This window comes from Lissotriton helveticus, chromosome 10, assembly GCF_964261635.1.
Source record: "Lissotriton helveticus chromosome 10, aLisHel1.1, whole genome shotgun sequence".
NCBI classification, from domain to species: domain Eukaryota; kingdom Metazoa; phylum Chordata; class Amphibia; order Caudata; family Salamandridae; genus Lissotriton; species Lissotriton helveticus.
The window spans coordinates 489,787,015-489,809,386 of record NC_136071.1 but is presented as its reverse complement, the minus strand read 5'-3'; the positions used below and the strand labels follow the sequence as shown (position 1 = coordinate 489,809,386).

Here is a 22,372-nt window from a genome sequence, read left to right as displayed (position 1 = left end):
AGAGAAAGAAAAGTAAACACCAATACATATGTTCAAAGAATAAGGCATCCTGACATTTGACCTCTGTGTTTGAATCACCGTCAAATGTGATAAATTAAACGCAGAATTTAAAAGCATCTTTAATTATTGATCTAAGTTTCGCAACCCACCAAATGGTCGCGACCCACAGTTTGGGAAACACTGAGAGAACCTATACCACTCAAGCATGTAGTTTAGGCTTCTACAATGATTGCTTATAAACTACTGTTATATCTCCAGCTATCTGTAAGTAACTCATCTCTGTGCAACCCAGCCTACTAAATTAGAAGTTTTTAGTTGGCTGAATTAATATATGTCTACCAAAATTGAGAAACATGTATTCGGGATGAAAATTTGCGTATTTTCAGAATTTATATGCTGATGTTTGCAGAAAACTTTTTGACTTTGTATTTAAATTCAATATTTGAGTGTTAAAATGTTGGAAATCTCGAGACTTATTACTCATATTAAGTCTTACCAATGTACCAAAGGCATTCCAAATTGGTGAGTCCTTTTTTTACATTTCTGTTGTCAACCCTGTCTTAACCACTGAGGTGATCAGTGCTGGTAATCTAGCTACTAATGTAATCTTATATGGTATGTTCACTATTACAACAATATTAGCAGCAGTTTGGGATGATATTCATTTAACATAAGTAGCACTTATTTCAGAAAAGGTTGGAGACCCCTAATGTAGCTCATTAAGATTCCTCATCATTAGATTCCCCTTTCACTAGGGATGAAATCACACTGGCTACAAAGACCTTAACCAGTGGTAACACTGCTGGTAAGGATGCTATACCAGTCAAGTTTTATAAGATCTTCTTCAATGCAATACTCCCACAAACCAGCAGAAAAATGAGTATCAAATTGGTCTATTTCACTAATTAACACAGATGCCAGAATGTATTCCAAAATGTAAGCAATGCAATTGGGGTCTGTGATTAAGGGGTTAGTATCGAATGAACAGCATGGGTTTATAACAGGGTACAATACTGCAGCACATATCATTATGGCAATAGCTAAGTTTGTCGCAGCCAACAGTAGGAGACAACAGGCTGGTATTATTTTACTCCATGAAGAAAAGGCATTTGATCTTGTGGCCTGGGCGTATCTATGGATGGTCATGCAATAGATGCAATTTGGTAATAAATTCATCACTGATACAATAATTGGATAAGAAACCAACAGTTAGCACTATAATGATGGGGCAACGGTCAATAAATATCATAATTCAGAGAGGTAAGCATCAAGGCCGTCCAGTGCCACCATTATTATTCGCTCTATATTTCGAGCCTTGCTAGTCCCTGCCCAGTGCAACAGATCGCTGGCAGTGGGTTTAAATTCTTTTGAACTTAAAATTGCTGCTAATGCATATGATGTAGCAATTTGTTCACAAGATGTTATCGAAGCTCTAGTGGTAATCAAGGAGATTGCCTTACAATTCAATAGCTTTTCTTGGATCTCATTAAATACTACCAATCCAAAGTTTATAGCTAATTACAATGTCAACCAGACAATATGTAAAAGTAATTCAGTTGTTAAACACATGAATGCATTTGTTGCCTCAAACCCATATGTTTTTGATTTGAAGTATAAACTACTTTGAAAAAGCTCAGTCGCTCTCATGAATCGATGGAATAGATTACCTAATACAATAATAGGTACAACTTAGTCAACAAGAGTATCTTGCCAAAGTTCCCATTTTCATTTCTCTCTATTCTTGTGTACATTAACCTGATATATTTCAAACAACTTCGAGGAGCTATTTCCACTTTTATATAGGGCTATAAAAAAGTACGCCATGCCGCGAAATATCTTAAAATACCTCAAAACCCAAGAGGCTGGGGTTTACCCATCTTTAAGTTATATTATTGGACAGAAAAGGGAATAGGGATGGCTAAAGTTAATTACATCCAATTAACCTCTTATTAGCATATAAAAACAAAGTCAAGGGCGTTTGATCCATACTATTAAAAGAGAGTCACATTTAAGGTGGTTGAGGATGGCAAAGACTTTGAGATTATTATAGCAAGCCTCTTAGTTTTCCAGTGATTCATAGATATCTAAGAGTGGGTATTAAAAATGACTAGAATTTATTTACAATTCTATGGCTATTAAATGGGTACATTTCAGGTGTTACGCATCTTGAAATGCTATACAAAACCCAAACAATCAGGTGTTATGAAGATTTAGTGGATGAGTATCAACTTTCTAGAGGGGGCTTTTAAATACCTTAAGTTCAGAAATTATAAGTTCCAATTCAACATAACACTTGATAAAATTGACCTGTTGGACATACTTAGTAAACCTACAACAATCAACATTAAAAACATATATAAAGTTTTTCAGCTAATTATTTATCAAACAGCAATGTGATATTGGCAGGGGCGAGGACCAAGGCTTTGGCCATTTCAGTGACTAGTAAGATTATAATAGCTTAGCACTTAATTGTAGATATTCATTCATGGCTAGCTCATTAGCCCAACACTATAAGACTAACCATATGCTTGTCCCTGGTCAGGCAAACTGCTCTCCCCTTGCGCAGCTCCATCATTGCGCCGCTGCCCCCAGCACCTCTCTGGTTCCAGGTAGGTGTTCGAGGCCCTCCTCCACCCGCAGGCTCCTGCCTGTGTCTCATCCTCATCCCTGGTGATCCAGTTGGAGAGCCTTGCTCTTCTGCTGGTCCGCTCTGTCAGCCTTCTATAGTTTTTTTGGCTTTGACTGTCTGTGCCTCGTTTGTGCCTTTCTTGTGCTTTTTCTCTTTATGCCTTTTTTGTGCCTCTCTGTCTCTCTGTGCCTTTTTGTGCCTCTTTGTCCCTTTGTGCCTTTTTGTGCCTCTTTTTCACAGTTTTTGCCCTGTTAACCATTTTGCTCCCTACCCCACCGCTGCTGCCCCAGTGGTCCCTCCCCCCACGTGCTCTCGCTGCCAGCTGTTCTCCCTCCCCCTGACCCTACTAAATGGCGACCGCTGCGTGACAAGGTGAGCAAGACTTCTGATCTCCCACTTAAGGAACTGCTCTCACCTCGCACAGTTCTGTCGTTGCGCCGCTTACCCAGCACCTCTTTGGTTCTAGGTAAGTGTTCAAGGCCCTCCTTCACCCGCAGACTCCTGCTTGCACCTCATCCCTGGTGGTCCAATGGTAGAGCCTTGCTCTTCTGCTGGTCCGCTCTGCCAGCCTTATGTAGTTTTTGCCATTGTCTGTCTGTGCCTTTCTTGTGCTTTTTCTCTTTGTGCCTCTCTGTTTCTCTTTGCCTTTTTTGTGCCTCTTTGTCCCTTTGTGCCTTTATTGTGCCTTTTTGTCTCTTTCTGTGCCTCTTTTTCACAGTTTTTTCCCTGTTTACCGCTTCGCTCCCTTCGTGGCTGCTGCTGCCCCTGCGGTCTATTCCCCTCTGTGTGTTCCCGCTCCCGCCTCCCAGCTGCACTCCCTCTCCCGTCCCCTACTTAATTGCGGCCGATACGCAGCCAATCCACTGGAGCGCCAAAGGCAAGCCTAACTGCGCAGTCAGCGACCCAACCGCGACCAGTGCCAGGGACCCTGGTCCTCCGACACCCACGTCTACGACTCAGCAACCCTCCACACACTCAACCCCGGAAGAAACAACAACTGCCAGCTGTTGACGCCGAACACCACCCAAGGCCAGTTCTCCTGCCGACACTGCTGCAGCAACTTCAGCCACCTCCAGACCCCTTCAGCTACTGCCAACCTTCCAGACGCCAGCATGCCCAAGCCCCTGAGCTGCATCCTCCTTAACGTACGCTCCCTACATAGACAGGCAGTAGAAATCTTCCTCACAGAGACCAGGACCAACACCAGTTCCACACCTAAACAACAAAACCTCGGAAGCACGCACCGCCTACAGGACCGCCATGACAGAAGACTACCAACTCATCAGATCCACGAAAAGGAACATCATCCAGGACAGAATCCTCTGCAACTCCTGCAACTCCACTGAACTCTCCAGATTCACCAAACCCCCCAGCGAAACCTCCGATGTACCTGCCTCCCAGGACCTCTGCAACAAACTCAGCTCCTTCTTCCATCACAAGACCAGGGTTCTCTACGACACCTTCGACGAACAGAACCAAGGCACTGACACAACACCGTCCCACCAGCAATGCAACCCAGCCGACCATCACCACCTGCACCCCTGTCTCCACAGAAGACACTGCAAAGACCATGAGGTGTATACACTCCGGAGCTCCTACTGACCCCTGCCCGCCACACATCTTCCACAGGGCTGCCTCCACCAAGGCACTTGAACTTCGATGTACAATAAACAGCACCCTTGAAACAGAAACTTTCCCCAATGACTAAAAACGAGCAGAAGTTCAACCCCTCCTTAAGAAGCCCTCTGCAGACACGACAGACCAGAAGAACTACAGACCCATCCAACTTGATCCTTAACACTTCTCAATCCGGATTTCGTAGCAACCACAGAATCGAGACTTCCCTCCTAGCTGCCACAGATGAAATGCGCGCTCTCCTCGACCAGGGCCACATGGCAGCCCTCATTCTACTAGACCTCTAGGCAGCATTCAACACCGTCTCCCACTGCACACTAGCTGCCAGACTCCACAACGCCGGCATACAGGGAACTGCCCTAGACTGGACCTGCTCCTTCCTCGCCGGCCGAACTCAAAGAACCAGACTCCCACCTTTCCTATCCGAACTCACAGAGATCAGATGTGGAGTGCCCCAAGGATCCTCCCTCAGCCCCACACTCTTCAACATCTACATGGCCCCACTCACAACCATCGTCAGAAAACACAGACTCCGCATAGTATCCTACACCGATGACACCCAGCTCATTCTCTCCCTCACCAAGGAGCCCCACATCACCAGACAGTTTCCAGGATGGAATGAAGGACGTCACATCCTGAATGAGCAGCAGCTGCCTAAAGCTCAACTCAGAAAAAAGGAAGTCCTGGTGGTCCCCGGCAACCCTCTCCCACCCTTGGACCATGCCCGCAACCTTGGAATCATACTCTACTCCTCCCTCACCATGAACTGACAGATCAATGCTGTATTGTCTACATGCTTCAACACCTTCCCCATACTCTGCAAGACATTTACATGGATCCCCCCCGCGTCCAGAAAGACTGTCACCCACACACCCATAACCAGCAGACTTGACTACAGGATCACCCTCTAAGCCGTAATCAACACATCTCTACCATACAAACTCCAGACTGTCCAGAACGCCGCAGCCAGACTCGTCTTTATCATTCCACGACAAGACCAAATCACTCAACACCTACCAGACCTCCACTGGCTCCCCATCGAAAAGAAGAGCCCAATACCTCAACAAAAGAATCTCCTTCTACGCCCCCAAAAGGAACGTACGCTCCGCCAACCTTGCCCGGCCGAAATTTGACCCATCTACAGAGCCAGAACGGGAGGAAGATCCTTTTCCTACATAACGGACCTGGAACAAACTCCCCCTCAGCATCAGATGAACCCCCACGCTGCAAGCATTGAGGAAGAGCCTCATGACCTGGCTCTTCGGATGAGCCGGAGCTGCCCGAAATCCCCTCTCCCACCCCCAGTGCCTTGAGACCCTCAGGGGTGAGTATTGCGCTTCTCAAATCCCTGATTGATTGATTGATATTATAATTCTAGCAAGTTACATGCTTGGAAATGTGGGTCAGATTTAAATATCCGAGATGTTTGACTGAAAACTCAGATGAATGTGTGTATGTTTGCTACCCAGAGGCATAACATTAGACCCCAAAGCCCCCATGCAGTGGGGGGCCTCGAGCTTCAGGGACCCCATCCAGCACTGTGCACAGGTGGCAGGCCCCTGGCCTGAGAGCTCCTGACTGGGTTCGGGGGGGCTCCATTACTTTGCAGGGAGGACCCCCTCAAGTTTAGTTACTCCACCGTTGATACCTGCAGCAGGTTGCATGAATTTTTGTGAAGAATATCCCATAAGTTATCTGTGAGAATGAGTACAAATATAATTCTTACTCTACTCTTTATTTTATTGGGAAATGTTATATCATACTCCAATGAACCAACAAATTGTATTGGCTTATGTCCTGTGGCCACTACAGCGGCTCAGCTTATGATTGGCAAGCATTTGACTGACTCTAGGCCACCAGAATACATACATTGGTGGCAGATTATGAGCCCCACATTTGAGATCAAAACAGAGATATATTTCATTAAAGGTAAAAAGAGGAAGCAAATTGCATCAGAAGTCTTGTCCTGGTTCCATTGAAATTCCTCCCACAAGATTTGAGTTTTGTCGCCTGCATTCTATTTTTCAATGTTTAAATTTAAGTGATTTTGGTATTATGGCAATACATTTATTCTGTTTCAGACTTACGACTATATATTGTGTATTTTTTGCATCACATTTGTCTCGTTATCATAATAATAAAAAACAAAAAAATTAAAGAAGTGTAGGGCAGACGCTTGGGTCAGCAGTTCAGAGTACCAGACCCCCTCAAGCCAATCGAGAGCCACTAGAAACAACTATTCTCGGCCATGCCTACTTTCTCCTTGACCGACAGTATCAACAGCAGTAAGGGAAATCTATTGGAGGTCAGAATCCTTACGAAGATGGAACACATCTCCTAGAGACTCATGAAAAGTAAATTCCAGATTGCAAACGCTGAATACTCCTGCTAAGTTTGTCTACTTTGATGCTGAGGGATCCCACAAAGTAACTGACCGTCAGGGAACTATTTTGTTCAGCGCCAGCCATTGCCAAAACCTCAGAGCCTCCAGAGGGGAAACGACCCCATGCTGTTTTGCTTGTTCCAGTCTACATGAAGGTTGTGTTGTCTGTTAGCTCCTGAATCAGCCTGCCCCTGATGGAAGGCAGGAATGCCTACAGGGCCAAGTGGATGGTTTGCAGCATCAGACAATTTATGTGGGGCTGCTGCTCCATCTGAGACCAGAGACCTATGCTCTCCATCTCATCCAAGTGACCTGCTCCACCCAAAGCTCTGGAGAGGGAAGGAAAATGGCTTACCTCACATCTGATTGGTTTCTGATTTTGACCAAAAGGCATTTCGGGTGCTGGGCCATTGCAGTTGCAGACTAGATGGAAGGTTCGACATGCAGGAGGCACCAGCAGAGTGCCGAAATGAAGCATCCTCAGAACCTTCAAGGCCGGAACAGAAGCCTTCACTTGAAACACCGTGATCATAGCCTCAGTGTCCTGGACTTGTGGTGGTACCAGGAAGGCCTTCAATGCAACTGTATCTAGAATGGACCCACTAATTGGGAATCTTTTGCACTGGGTGGAGATGGGGTTTGACCTCATGAGGATTGGACACAGGTTGGACAGTGTTGACTGTAAGTGCTCCGAGGCTAGTTTAGGTGAGCCTGTATTCAGCAGACAGTTGTTATATACCGGAAAACATGTATCCCAGGCCTGTGAAGATGCCCCTCAGCCACTGATATGGACTTTGTAAAGAGCTAAGAGGCCAATGTAAGCCTGAAGACCAGCATAGTAAATTGAAAGTGGTCTGACCTCACCACAAAGGGGATTCCTGTGGGACTGCAGGACGACCATATGAAAGTACATGCCTTGTAGGCCTACGGACACCATCCAATTCTCTGGATCCAAGGCTTGCAAAACATGAGCAAGTGTCATCATTCTGAACTTCTCTTTCTTGAGTAACAAGTTCAAATGTCTGAGGTTTTTAAGAAGTCTGAGTCCTTTGTTCTTCTTAGAGACCAGAAAGTTCAGAGAGTAAAACCTAGTTTAATTTTCCCTTTGATGAGCAACATCACTATTTCTTTTGAAATAATTACAGTGTTATCTACCAATAACTCAGAGTAAGCTAATGGGTTGTGGGAAGATGCTTCCAAAATGGATAGGAATACGCATCCTGGATAATTTGAAGGCACTTGAACACCAGTAATGTAGAGAATTGTGGATACTGCCGCCTACTGGTCCCATCCTGGGATTGGAGGGTGAAATAAAGACGTTTTGTGCCTAGTGAACAGAACCTAAAGTAATGTTGGCTATGACAGTTGGCCTGTCCTACAGAATCTCCTCTACACCTGCAACTACAAAGTCTGCTTGGGTTCCTGTGCAGTCTGGGAGGTTGTTACTAGTGATACACAAGACCTCTCGAGCATCATCTGAACTTTCTATATTGTAAGTGGAACTGGCAAACAGGAAATAACCCAGTGAGCAAGTCATGGCTGCATCAGCCTTCTCACCTAAGAGCCCAAAGATATCCAATGGGATGTTCATTAATGAAGGTGAAACCTCCCCTGAGAACCGAGTGAAAACACAGTCCGCAGTCACCAAACAAGAATGTAGAACATTCTTCGCAGCATCTTGTACCTTCTGGGTTAAGGCCGGAGGACATGTATTGCACATGTCCTCCGGCAAAGCCAGCAACACCTTGCGTGGTATGTTCCAAAGAGCGTTTGTATATTGTCCTAAGAGACAAACTGTGTTCAGGGAGTGCTAGATCAAACTGGTAGAGGAAAAGGGAAACCTTATGTCTTCCCAATTCTCCCACCGCAGGTTGAATCATGCAGTTCCGCCAAGCCGTCGCTGTGAGATAGGAGAGCGTGGCCCTGTTGTGGAAAAAGGGCTACTGTTAATACATTCTGAACTCACATTGGAGATTTACAAAGGATCTTAGAGAATTGTTGAACTATACATTACTTTTTTTTCTTTTTAGCTATTTCAATATTCTCCGAGCCCTGGAAGATATTTAAATTGTGCATGTCTCCCGAAATTCTTCCCTTTTGTGGGTGTTTTCTCACTTCGCCACCCTGTAGCACGTAGAGTGTTGTGCTGTAGCCTCAATAATGTATCCGTAGCTGGTTGAAGAAGCTTATGCATTTGCTCCCCCTATAGAACATTTTGTGGATGTGTTTCATCCATTGTCTGTCAGCAGAGAAGACAAAACCAGGAAAACATCCAATTTTGATCTTGTTCCTTTAGGTCTACAGAGATTGGCTTTCTAGAGTGTTGTGGTCAGGGTCATAGCTGGTTAGATTTCTTGCTTCAAGGTTTGCATTATTTGTTCTAATTTTTTTCAGGATAATAAAGTATTGAGAAGTTTAGATGAAACATTTCATATTTATTTCCAATTTTCAGGGGGGAAAACAGAGTTAGAGCTGGACAGACTCTAATGTGGTTCCTTACTGTGTGCTGCTGGTGGACTTGCATGTTAGGATAACTGTGATTAAGTTGGTAGGACCTGTCTCTACAGGTGAAGGATATTGGCTCTAACCAACAGGAGCAGAGTTTCGAGATCGGTAGGGTTCTAAAAATGAGAGCTATGTCTAAATTCAAGATCGTACGATTCAAAAGGAGGTGGTGCTAAAGCTGGTTATCCCTTGTTTGTATTTCCTTTTTTGATGAGCCTCTCAAATACACGTAAAGCAAAAGCTTAATCAAGGAATATATAGGGATTTAAAAGTGAATGATAACTTTTAACCAGTATTTTGAAGACAGTATTTCAAGTAGAAATTGTAAGTAGACGCACAATAAGGACAGCACGCAAAGAAAAGCTAGGAGCATGTTACAGAGATAGGAAGAAAGGACAGAGAGGAACATGTATACTGAGATTTAATGAACGGGTCACGTGACTCTGTAGCAGGACATTATTTAAAGTGGATCCTCACAATATGAGGGAAAGCCCACACACTGTTAAATGGTATGGGCTGTGGAGCAGCACATAAAGCAATTTGATTGGCATCCAGCATTCAGAGTTTGAAGGCTGGCTGTCAAGTGTGCACTGTGACGTGGCAGAACTCTGCTGTCGTATTTTAAGTTGTGCTTCAATACACAACAGCAGGTTTGTAAAAAATGAGGAAATTGACTGTTTCACACTGGTGTGTGGGAGACCACTTGGTGATTTGAAAAGAATCTGATAAGATTAAAACAATCTCATTGTGTTAAAGCAATTTAATTTATGGTGGCCTGTAATGCTGTTGCACAACAATTACAGGAAATCTTCATAGTTGTGGAGATGAGTGCCTAGCAGTGGTTGTCTCTCTTCGGCAAAGGAAAATGTTCCCTTTCGGGCAATGATAATTAATGGCCACTGACTTTGTTCACAAGCATTCTTCAGTAAGGTTCTGTCACATCATAATCTTCCTAAACATCACCAAATGATTCCTTGACCTTCCACATTTGATGCATCAGAAAGATTTAGATTTAAGAATCTATGTAGAGAGAAGAAGCTCATCCGTCATTGTACAATAACTATTGATGGCAAATACTGTAGTTGTTTCCTATTTCAGAAGAAACCCTGGTGCCTTCCATCAAGAAGGTGGCACTCAAAGCTATCCATTCATTCTAACATTGAGCTATTTAGCTTTGGTGTATTACATCTCTAAACTAAAACATAGCATGAAAGCAATTAAACTAAATATGATGATTTCACAAGACAGGAGGCACTAAGGCAGGTACCCGACAAATGATGATGGAGTAGTACAAATGCAGCAGAGAAGAGACCAGGGTTTGTTATTTTCACTTAAATTGTGAAGTTCTACCGTTGTTTCTGACCTGGGAGGAAAGGCTACATTTCTGACATACTTCCCAGCAGTGATGTTAAAAACAGCAGAAGACATTTTTGATGACCCAATGGATGGAAGTTAGATTTGGGAAGCAAATAACACCAACAACTATCTGTTTTTCCACTTCAATCTACTGCCTTTCACTCAAATGCCTAGATTTACACATCATTTGAAAATGGTCCACTGGTCTTTTCTCAAAGTACATCAGCTATGATTAAGTGGAGGTGAGAAGAGATGATGGGAGGAATGGGGATGTGTGACATGAGTGACAGCAGGCACAGAGCCTAAACTTACCCCTAAGCCCAAGGAGCTGGCCCCGATGCAGGACAACCGCTGGCAAAGGTGAGGAGAGACAGAGAGAGAGAAAAGGGCACATGAAGAGAGAATGAAACAAACAACAATTTGGATAATAGTGGCACACATCAATATCAAAATTTGAGCACCATGTCTGCAGGATCACAAGCTGCAGTTACAGAGAAGGAGATGTTCTAAGCAGGGAAACTGGAGGCATTTGAAGTTTAGCACTTTCCTAAGTTAGGATATTAGTCTTTAAATCCTCAAAATATAGTTGTTAAAAAGAGTAGGGTTAGCAGTCTAGTGCATTTTGGTCACACTAGTTGGTATTTATGGCTTATTGCTGCTTTGTTTTAAAAGGTTTGGGTACATGTTCCTGCTTAGCACCCTATCACTTTGTTGATTTACATGCCTAATATTTACTTCTTCTTTTAAACTTAGGTTTTCCTGTTTTATGGTTCTGTTTTTTGGTAAACTCTGGTGGTTTATTTTTCAGTGTTTTCCTATTATTTCAATACATTAAAAAAGTGATTATCAGTGGTTATACATTTAAGGGTCATTAAAACAACAGAAACAGTGTTTTCTGGTGTTTTGCTTCTATGATTGCTTGCTTTCCGCACTGATAGTGCATGGTATATAGACAGTGTACATACACTGTAAATGAGGTCCACATTTTTACAAATCAAACATATTGTAGTACACTATACAATACCAGGAAGAAATAAAAATTACTCTGACTGTCCGTTTCTTTTCTTTGAATGGCATTTATTTTGTGGTTATGGAGGTGTCTATCAGTGCTTATATGTGTAGCTCATTCTACTTGTATAGCTTCTACTTCTCTAGATGTTAAGGGTCTTATTACAACAGATATTGGTTCATTTCCGCCTTCACCTCTCTCCCTCTCATTACAGAATTTACAAAGAGATCACCTGAAATTGAGACAAACCCTTCCTTGACAAGAGAAGGAGTCAGAGGTGCATTTGCAGTGGAGGTTCGGCCATCACTTGTGTTTGTCAAGATGGGCGATATACTCTTGAAGCCTACACAAACTGGAAGGGGTTTGTCAAGGCTCAGGTCACCGGTGGAAGTAGCTGCAGAGATGGTTGGAGAGGTCTGCTTTTCTTGGTGGTGGAATAAAGGTGACAACATTGGTGTAAGGTCAGATCATCCTATCATATCAGAATTTTGAGATCTTCAAGGAAGTATTATCGAAAATGTGTTGGCACTGTGTCTTATCTGTAAGAGATTATTTTTGCTTCCAGGTCCAATAGAGTAGTGTTTTAATTTTAATACAGATTTGTGAATACCACAGCATGAGTGTGCAAGTCTCTGTGATAAAGAGGACACTCTGGCTTCTTTAAGAGCTCCTTCTGTTTTCTGTGATTCCCTATATATTTCAAATGTCGAGGGGGGAAAGCTCAGACAATTGGCGGCCACATTCTAGGTTTGGAACACTCTTCGGGTAGCTGGCAGTGGAGCATTATTGGATTTGGGATGAGTCCCATTCTCTTTTTAGATTCTCAGTCTTGCCCTAGATGCATCTGTTAGTTTGACTTTGGGAGGTTAGGACTGACCAAGTAACTCTTTCTTTGAGTACGTGTTGTGGTTCTGAAAAAATCTGGATTCATATAATAGTACCGGACTCGAGAATAAAAACTTCGTCGAAATAGGACGAATTTGGTATCAAAAGACCGAGAATGACGAGTACATCAAGTACATGTATTTTCGGCATATTCGAGTGACGATTTCACCTCGAAATCGTCATTTACCTTCTAAACCCTTAGCTGCATGTTGCCCTCTACATAGGCCTTAATCCAGTTGAATTTGATTCCACAAGGACACATACTCCTTAATCGACTTCTCTCTGACCCCAGTACAAGTTAGAACCATTGCCCCAGGCCGAGCTCGTTAGGTCAGTTCCCTCCCAGTGGCCGAGCAAGATAGCATCTAAGCCCAACCAGCCATAAAACCATTTCAGCACGCACACCTGCCATATCTCGCTCACATCTTTCTCCACTCCTTCCTTCACTTGCTTTATGATGGGGAGGTGACCGTTTTTATTAGGGGTCCAGCGATATCTGATGAAATGTTGGGCCTTGCCGGATGATTTGTTATGAGCAGCACGACGTGAAATATGTACATGTCATCATGACTCTGCTTTTCTTTTGTAATCAGTAACCATAAATGAAATACCATGAATCCAAGGAATGTATTGCTCAAGGCTGAATATTAGGTATAAGAAGAGAAGCCTGACTTTGTGAAAGTGTGCAGTCTCCTGAATATACTTGTATCGTACTTCTAGGACCCTGTCACCTTGGTTGCAGCCAATAAACTAATCTTTGACTTCACCTGGAAGACTCTGAAGTTTCTGTAGGTCTGACTCAGGAGAACCCGAGGTCTCTGGTGTGTTGATCCCCTGGCACCGCTGGGTTACCGGTTCTGTACCGGTTCTTAAAAACCCAGTACCTCAGTTGGCGCCCAGCGTTTGGGGCGATTCCAGTGGTACCAATCAGCCTGAAGATCGTGAGGAGCTTCGTGTGAAAATTCCGGAGGAGGGCCCACCACCTCATCGACCCCTGCATGTCGACGTGGTCCGAAGGTCTTTACTGCGAGGTTCCCCGCTTCTCGACGGCTACAAGGACTGCTGCCCTGGCTATCGCCCTGATGTTGGACCCTTGAAATTTTCGGTAGAGCGAAACGCTGAGACGAGTCTTCTGGTGAAGCCATCGATATTTTTCAGTTAAGTATAAGTGGAGCGTCTCCAAGTCCTTAGTTGGACTTACTTTGTGGTATCTTGGAGATACATAAAGGTTTTTATTGGTTCTTGCAAGCACCATAACCGAAGGACTCGTGTTTTCACGAGCTATATCGTAATCGATAACTCCTTTGAAGTTTTGGAACTAGACTAGAGAGAAAGGATGCCTAGTCTTAGACTCGGGAATTGGTTTTGTCTTGGTAGTAATAATAGGGACTCCCGATTGGAGGACTCATGTCCGGTTCCTCCAGTTGGAACTCCGACTTACGAGCTGTACGTTAAACATGGGGTAGGCCCCATCGTTTACAACGAGGTATGGATTAAATACACTAGGAAAGATGGTGTTTTAAAATGGCCCCAATATGGTAGCTTTGATTCTATAATCTTAAACAACCTTGAAGTTAAACTCTTCAAAAAGAAAGCCCGGCCGGCGATGTTTGACTCTTTCCGCATATGGCGCAAAGAAGCCAAACAAAAAGAAATTAAATTAGCTAAGAAAAATAAGAGAGAAGGGGGACTTTCAGAAATGCAAGCTGCCGTGCAGTTTAAAGATAATGAGGAAGAGCAGATAAATGAGCAATTGCACAGGCAACGTAAAATGGCAATAGATAAGTGCTATCCAGTTTTGCCGTCTCTTCAGCAAGGGACAGCAAAAGAGCGTGAAAAAGACCAATTAATGTCGCAATTATTAACTTCGCCACCCCCCTATGCGCAGAATGCTACAGCACCCCCGCAACCTTTAGTTGCACAGACTGCGCCTCTGGCTCTTCCACAGCACTCACCAGCTGTTCTTCAGCTGGCTCCTACTTCTTCGGTGCAGCCTCCTCCAGGCCCACCGACCACTTCTGCTTCATCTATGTCTTCTACGATTTTGCCTACTGTACTTTCTACATCTCCTAATGCCCCTTCTATGATTTTGCCTAGTACCACATCTATTATTCCTCATACCTCTTCTGCCATCTCTGCCCCCGCCTTATCTCACCCCGTTTTTTCATCTGTTTGTTCTTCCGTTTCACCTTCCCTTCGGCAGAAAATGGCCAGCACTGTTACTAATCTTCTTTTACCCCTTTTCGGGTCGCCTGCTACGACCCCTAACATAGGAAGAAGACAGTTGCGAAGTCAACTGCCCGATTATCAAGAGAGAGATTCCCTGAATAGTTTAGCTCGGAAATGGGTCTTGGACACTGCAAAATATGATTTACAGTCTGTCATGGAAGTTTTCCACCAATGGGAAACAGCGACACAGAGATATGTGTTCGAACAGATGTGTGTTTTTCTTTGCGAGGATTTAGAAGACAATGATCAGGATTGCCTCCCACAAGAGATGTGTCGTATAAGGTTTAAATTTAGTCTGGGTATGATTGTAGGTCCCGATGTGGAAGAAGCAGTTGAAATGCTATTATCATATCGAAGTAAGGGAAGTAGTTCTGGGTCACCATCGGAATCTAGTGCATCTAGTAGGAAAAAGGCACGACAATACCCTATGAGAGAAGTTCCCCCACAATGGAGAGAGGGTGACGCGACAGCTGTCCCACCTGTCCTGCCCCACTTTCACCGAGTATGGGTACATGTTCCATGGAAGCGAGCTGAAGTTTTAGCACTCAAACAAACACTACCAGATCCGCGTAAAAATCCTGCAGGGTACTATAAAGAATTGTCGCAAACTGCTGGGTCATGTATAATGAATTTGGCCGATATCGATATGTTATTCGGGAACGTTGTTCCACAGCCTTTATGGGGAAAAATTCGTCATGTAGATCATGACCAGGAATTAGGTGACACGTGGGCTAATATTACTGCTGCAGATGCACGACAAGTTGGTGGTGCCAAGCCTGAGCCTCTGATAGCGGAACTACCTGGTAGAATAGTAGATTACATGAAAACGATAATGCCTGCAATACGCGTAAATTGGGATAAGTTATCTGCATGCAAGCAAAAGAAAGAAGAAACTGTTTCAGATTTCTTCACCAGATTTGAAGAAACATTCATTGACCACAGCGGTCAAGATATGACCACAGAAGGTGATCAGAGATTGTTTGTCGATAAATTTGTGCACAATTTACTTCCAGACTTGTGTAGAAAATTAAAAGATTCGGAAAGTTCTTGGGCAGTCTCATCTTCAGCCCAGATATTAGCTACCGCACAGTACTACGAGAATAGAGACAAGGATGAGAAAGATAAAGTAGAGAAGAAAACTAGAGAACTGAAAACGAAGGTTTTGCTACAGCAAGCCTATCCTCCACGTGGTGGTGGTAACAGAAATAATAATGGTCCGAATCAGTACCAGAACACTTTTCAGCAGCCTCAGAGAAACTTGCAGAGATTGGATTACAATCAAAACCGCGTAGGTCCCAACCAGTGTTTATACTGCAAACAAGAGGGTCATTACAAATATGACTGTCCTGCCCTGCCGCAACGTACAAATGAATTTTCTGGCGTAAGAGGTCGTGGTAGTCAGCAAGCGCCTAGAGGTAAAGGGCGTGGAAACGCCCCTCAGGACGCACGTCCCCTTCCACCACAAAACTCTATGAACAGGTTTGACCAGCAAAATAACGTATCTGACAGGACAGCTCAATACTACGTTGATGAATATTACACAGAAAATGAGCAGTGGGAGAATAATGATTGCTAGGACAGCCTTAGACAAGGAGAGGGAGTTGTTTCAGTTCCAGTAGATCAGAGTGGACCTTACGTTGAGGTGATTACATCGGGTGTGTCAGAACCTTTTCTGTTGGATACTGGTGCTACAAAGAGTTCTATTATGCACTCCAAACTCCCTGGCGCACCTTTGTCTGGCGAAATGAACGTTTCCGTAGGTTTTTCTGGCGCCCCGGTTAGAAATCCGATTTCTGACCCTTTATCTCTTTCTGTTGGTCCTTGTGAATTCGAAGCACCCCTTATTTTGACAACAGGTTGTGGTGAAAATTTGCTAGGATTAGATTTGCTAAAAAGATTGTATGCGGCTTTGTACTGTTCTCCTTCAGGAGTACAACTGACTTTAGGTAAGAAAGTGGTTTCTCCCATGTATTTGTCGAGAAATACGCTTCCAGCAGAATTGGCACTCCTTCCGGATATTCTTTGGGCAACTGGTCCGAATGATGTAGGTCTTTTAGAAATCCCACCGTATATTGTAACATTGAAAACGAATGTCAAAATGCCACGAATTCCCCAATACAGAATATCCAATGAGGGCGAAAAAGCTTTGCTAGCGATTGTTTACGAGTTGATTGAGAAAGACGTGATTGAAGAAACACAAGGAAATGTTTGCAATAGTCCTGTTCTGCCTGTTTTAAAACGAACTGACCCTTCTCAGCCACCTGTGTATAGATTCGTGATTGATCTTAGGGAAGTAAATAAGATAGTGGTGCCACAATTCCCAGTTGTCCCCGACATTACAACATTATTGACTATGATTCCAGCCTCTGCATCCTGGTTTTCAGTGATTGACCTGAAGAATGCTTTCTTCAGTATCCCGATTGCTGAGGAAAGCAGGGATATTTTTTCCTTTAGTTTAGGTGGTCGCAGTTTCCGCTTTAAACGCGCCCCTCAAGGCTACTGTGAAAGCCCCTCAATATACAGTCAAGCTCTGAAAAGTCAGCTTGACGCATTGGTTTTGCCCAAAGGTTCCACTCTCGTACAGTACGTGGACGATTTGCTCATAGCTGCAGATACTGAGAAAATATGTAAAATGGCCACGTTGACATTACTGCGCCATCTATGTGATCTGCACCACAAGGTGTCACTTTCCAAGCTTCAATATTGCCGACAAGAAGTGACCTACTTAGGTCATCTCTTATCGAAGGAGGGAAGGAAACTGACCCCAGAAAGAATTCAGGCAATAGCAAAATTAAATGTGCCAAGAACCCAGAGAGAAGTACGCGCTTTCTTGGGCATTACATCGTACTGTAGACAGTGGATTCCAAATTTTTCGTTATTAGCCAAACCCTTATTGGCACTAACGTGTACAAATACACCCAATCCCATTCCTTGGTCTGATGAGTGTCAGAAAAGTTTTCTCGAATTACGCACAGCATTATGTTCGGCCCCTGTGTTAGGTAACCCCAACTACAGTAAACCTTTCACATTATATGTCCACGAGAAGGAGGGTTGTGCATTGTCCGTGCTGACTCAGTTATACGGAGATAGACAGCGGCCATGCGCCTATTTTTCGTCAACTTTGGATCCGGTAGCACGAGCATTGCCAAGTTGTTTAAGGGCCACAGCAGCAGCAGCTGTTTCTATTCAACAGTCTGCAGGTCTAGTAATGAATAATACACTAATCGTAATGGTCCCGCATGCAGTAGACACGTTGTTAAATAGGACCAAGACACAGCACTTAACTAGTGCTCGACTGTCCAGTTATGAATTGACGCTACTAGCGAGCCATGTGCACATCAAAAGGTGCAGTACCTTGAACATAGCCACATTGTTACCAATTGCTGAGGAATCGGATGCTTCAGAACAGCACGATTGTTTCCTCAGAACGGAGGAAGAGACAAAAGGAAGAGTTGATTTATTCGACACTCCTCTTGCTGAATGTGATGGTACATTATGGGTGGATGGTTCATGCTTTAAACTCCCAAATGGTAACGTGACTACAGCATATGCTGTCACAACTTTGCACACAATCGTTGAAACTGCGCGAATACCACATGGTTCAGCTCAAGCCGCTGAACTCGTGGCATTAACGAGAGCATGTGTGTTATCCAAAGGAATGAGAGTGACTGTCTATACCGACAGTCAGTATGCTTTTGGAGTGGCTCACAGTTTTGGACGATTGTGGAGAGAACGTGGGTTCTTGACTTCGCATGGAGCTAAGATTCAGCATGGTCAGTTGGTGAATGAGCTTCTTGAATCACTGACGTTGCCCCTGAAAGTAGCGATCGTAAAATGTAGTGCACACAAGAAAGTGATTGATGATGTTGGTCGTGGAAATGCATTTGCTGATGAAACTGCTAAGGATACGGCAAAGAATATGATGAGCCGAATGTATGTTGCGAGCCCAGAAAGATGGACTGGTGATGTTGGAATATGTGAAGACACGATAGAAAGTGTGAAGTCCATCCAAGCTGAGGCCACGGAGAAAGAGTTAAGCATGTGGAGAGAAAGTACAGGGAGAATGGATGCAAATGGTTGTTGGATTGAATCGACAGAGCAACAGAGATGGTTGTTACCCGATGCATATGTGCCTGCAGTGGTTACAATGGCTCATGGGATGGCCCATATCAGCGCGAAAGGGATTTGCGAGTTGCTGGCCCCAGTGTGGAAGAATTCAGGGATTCCCAAGTGTGCAGAGAATGTTGTCAAGAATTGCATGGTATGTCTGAAGCACAATCCTGGTAGGGGAACCCCAACTCCAGCTGGTCATTTTGCACCTCCTACGTATCCGTTCGAGGTTTTGCAGCTAGATTTCACACACATGGAGAGGTGCAACAACTTAAAATATGTGCTCGTGGTTGTTTGTGCCTTCTCAAGGTGGGTAGAAGCCTATCCCCTAAGGGACAATACTGCCTTGTCCACAGCGAAAGCCCTCGTGAAAGAGTTCTTCCCCAGGTTCGGAATGCCTAGAATGATCTGGTCGGACAACGGAAGTGAATTTGTGGGTTGTGTGATGAAAAGAGTGTGTGAAGGGCTAGGCATTAGGCAGAAGTTCCACGCTGCAAATCACCCCCAATCAGCTGGATTAGTGGAATGTTACAATGGCACGCTCAAACTTAAATTGGCCCAAATCCAGGCGAGCACAGGTCTTAAATGGCCTGACGCTCTACCCTTAGCACTCCTATCCACCAGAATGACTGTGCATTCGCGAATGAAACTCAGCCCCTATGAAATAATCTTTGGTCGGCCAGCCAACATATGGGGAGTGCCTAGGCCCACGAAGTTTAGCGAGCTGCAACACCCCATTTTGCTTGACTATTTGTATGAATTGACGGCTAAATTGCGTGTTTTATATCAACAGGTCCACAACACCTTGCCTCCGGTCTCTGAGACACCGGGTCACTCCATTGACCCCGGTTCCTGGGTGCTGGTCAGGAATTTCCAGAGGACAAGAAACGACCAGCCCAGATGGACCGGGCCACACCTCGTCCTCCTGTCTACAAGGTCGACTGTTAGAGTGGAGGGGAAGGCCAATTGGGTCCACGGGATCCATTGTAAGAAAATACCTTTCCCTCTGCCACATGACCAATGGGTCCGAACAGGAGGCACTGACTCAAAGCGCACAACTGATGAACGCGTAAAAGAAGCTAAACGTGATTGTGAAAGTGGGAACATTTTTCAAGAAACTACGCCGCCATCAGAACAATTGAACTCTGTGGAACCTGAGCTACTATTTCCGGACCAGACAGTACCCGGGAAAAGACGCTACAATTTACGACCGAGAAAAACAGACTAAAGTAAAAGTGATTTATTTTATGATCCGAGAGAAAAACCTGTGGACTAATAAAAAAATACGTTTTTTTCCCAAAATCCTATTTTTGAAAGTGCAGATTCTCCCATCTAGGTAACTTGCTTATTTTTGTTTTTTTCGAACCGCCATCCGGGTTCCGCTGCTAGGGTCGCGGTTGATTAAAGACTTTTGGGTGCAGCTGACGACGATAGGTCGCTGGTTCCAGTTGGTCCAAGGGAGCCACCCTAGACTGACGGAAGCATCCTTTAGCAGAAACAACCTACCGCCGCGGGCAGCACCTTAGAGAGGATGGAGTTTCCCGATGTGGAGAGAACTGCCAAACAAATGAACTTTAAGCAGAGACTTTTGGAAACAATGAGGAAGAGAATTTTTATAATGATGTGTATTTTTATGCTATTTAGCGTAATGGTCTTTTTTATAAGCTATGTTTTATTCTCTTTTCATGTGACATTCACGCCCACTACATCACCCATACCTCCCCCTACTGTTTCCTCTCATTCTTTCCACTCTTTGCCTGACCACGAATCAAATAGGAGATTAGAGTTCATTAATAACTCCTTCGTTCAGCTATTACACCAACACCAACTTGTGATGAACACAACCAACTGTTGGGTGTGTGGTCTCATGCCCCACACCACGGATAGAGGTATCCCCTATTTGGTCCTACCATTCAGTCGCAATGGGTCAGTATGGGCATATAGGACAATGTTCATATATGCACGAGAAATCCAACCCCTACGTTCGGTAAAAGACAACCTCAAGACTAGCGCCCTAGTCAAGGGTATAGTTGACATGATCAAGGTAGTAACTTCTTACGAAGATACCCCGGATGATGAGATACTTGCACATGTAGGTTGGAATGTGACCGGATATGGCACTACAGTAAGTGAGAAACAGCAAGCCAAGAGATCGTCCCCAATCTGGATCGTACCCCATCAAGGTCACCTGTGTCTGCAAGGTATTGGTAAGAATCCCAGAGCTCAGCTAGGGAAGAGTGTCTGTACAGAAACGTATGTTTTTGGATCTCAGACTTCCCCTGCCTTTTTAGCCGCAAAGGGTACTTATTTTATCTGCCATGATAGAGCCTATACATGGTTGCCCCCTGACTTCTCGGGCTCATGTTTTGTTTCATTCCTGTTACCTCCCACCTACACAGCAGCGGCGGATTACCATCGGACAAGGGTAGTTCGAGGTGTTTTGAGTAAAGAAGACACTGCGGGTCAAGAATTTGGTGACTTTGCAATGGGTGTTCTGCCGTTCTGGGGAGCCATGGTTAACAGCAGAAACATAAGGCAATTGACAAGGGTAGTTGAATCCACCGTGATTGAAACTGCTGGTGCCCTTAGTAACCTGACTGCTGAGCTCCAGTCGGATCGACTGATGACCCTTCAGAACCGGGTCGCTTTGGATGTAATACTTGCGGACCGGGGTGGAGTATGCAAATTGATCCAGTCCAGTTGTTGCATTTTTATTCCAGATAAATGCTCCAACAGTGTACGGGGCCATCTCCAAACTACATAAGATTTCCGAATATATTCATGTGGATAAAGGAGATTGGTCATTAATGGGATGGTTCTGGGGACTGATATCTGCCTGGGGATGGAAAATTCTGATGGTCATTGGGATGGTCTTAGCCATTCTTTTCCTGTTCTGTCTATGCATACAGTGTGCTCCTGCAATATGTGGCCTCTGTGCTACATCATGTGTAAGGAAGCCTGTGTCAAGACATGAGCTCAGCACTAGAATGATGTTGCAGCAACATCTCAATGACTTTAGGAATATAGATCTGGACTCAGATTAACATGAGGATAGATTAATTGCCTATGTAAGGGCAAAAGGAGGGTCTGTGGTTCTGAAAAAATCTGGATTCATATAATAGTACCGGACTCGAGAATAAAAACTTCGTCGAAATAGGACGAATTTGGTATCAAAAGACCGAGAATGACGAGTACATCAAGTACATGTATTTTCGGCATATTCGAGTGACGATTTCACCTCGAAATCGTCATTTACCTTCTAAACCCTTAGCTGCATGTTGCCCTCTACATAGGCCTTAATCCAGTTGAATTTGATTCCACAAGGACACATACTCCTTAATCGACTTCTCTCTGACCCCAGTACAAGTTAGAACCATTGCCCCAGGCCGAGCTCGTTAGGTCAGTTCCCTCCCAGTGGCCGAGCAAGATAGCATCTAAGCCCAACCAGCCATAAAACCATTTCAGCACGCACACCTGCCATATCTCGCTCACATCTTTCTCCACTCCTTCCTTCACTTGCTTTATGATGGGGAGGTGACCGTTTTTATTAGGGGTCCAGCGATATCTGATGAAATGTTGGGCCTTGCCGGATGATTTGTTATGAGCAGCACGACGTGAAATATGTACATGT

General features: G+C 44.2%; 1 protein-coding gene across 1 annotated transcript in view; it reads right to left on the bottom strand.

Annotated features, from left to right (window-relative positions):
- Nucleotides 1-22,372, bottom strand: part of MAPK8IP3 (mitogen-activated protein kinase 8 interacting protein 3) — a 683,833-nt gene that overhangs the window by 94,979 nt on the left and 566,482 nt on the right. The window contains exon 27 of the mRNA XM_078662972.1: nucleotides 10,821-10,859. Within this exon, the coding sequence (XP_078519098.1) occupies nucleotides 10,821-10,859 (39 nt within the window). The remainder of the gene's footprint in view (nucleotides 1-10,820; nucleotides 10,860-22,372) is intronic.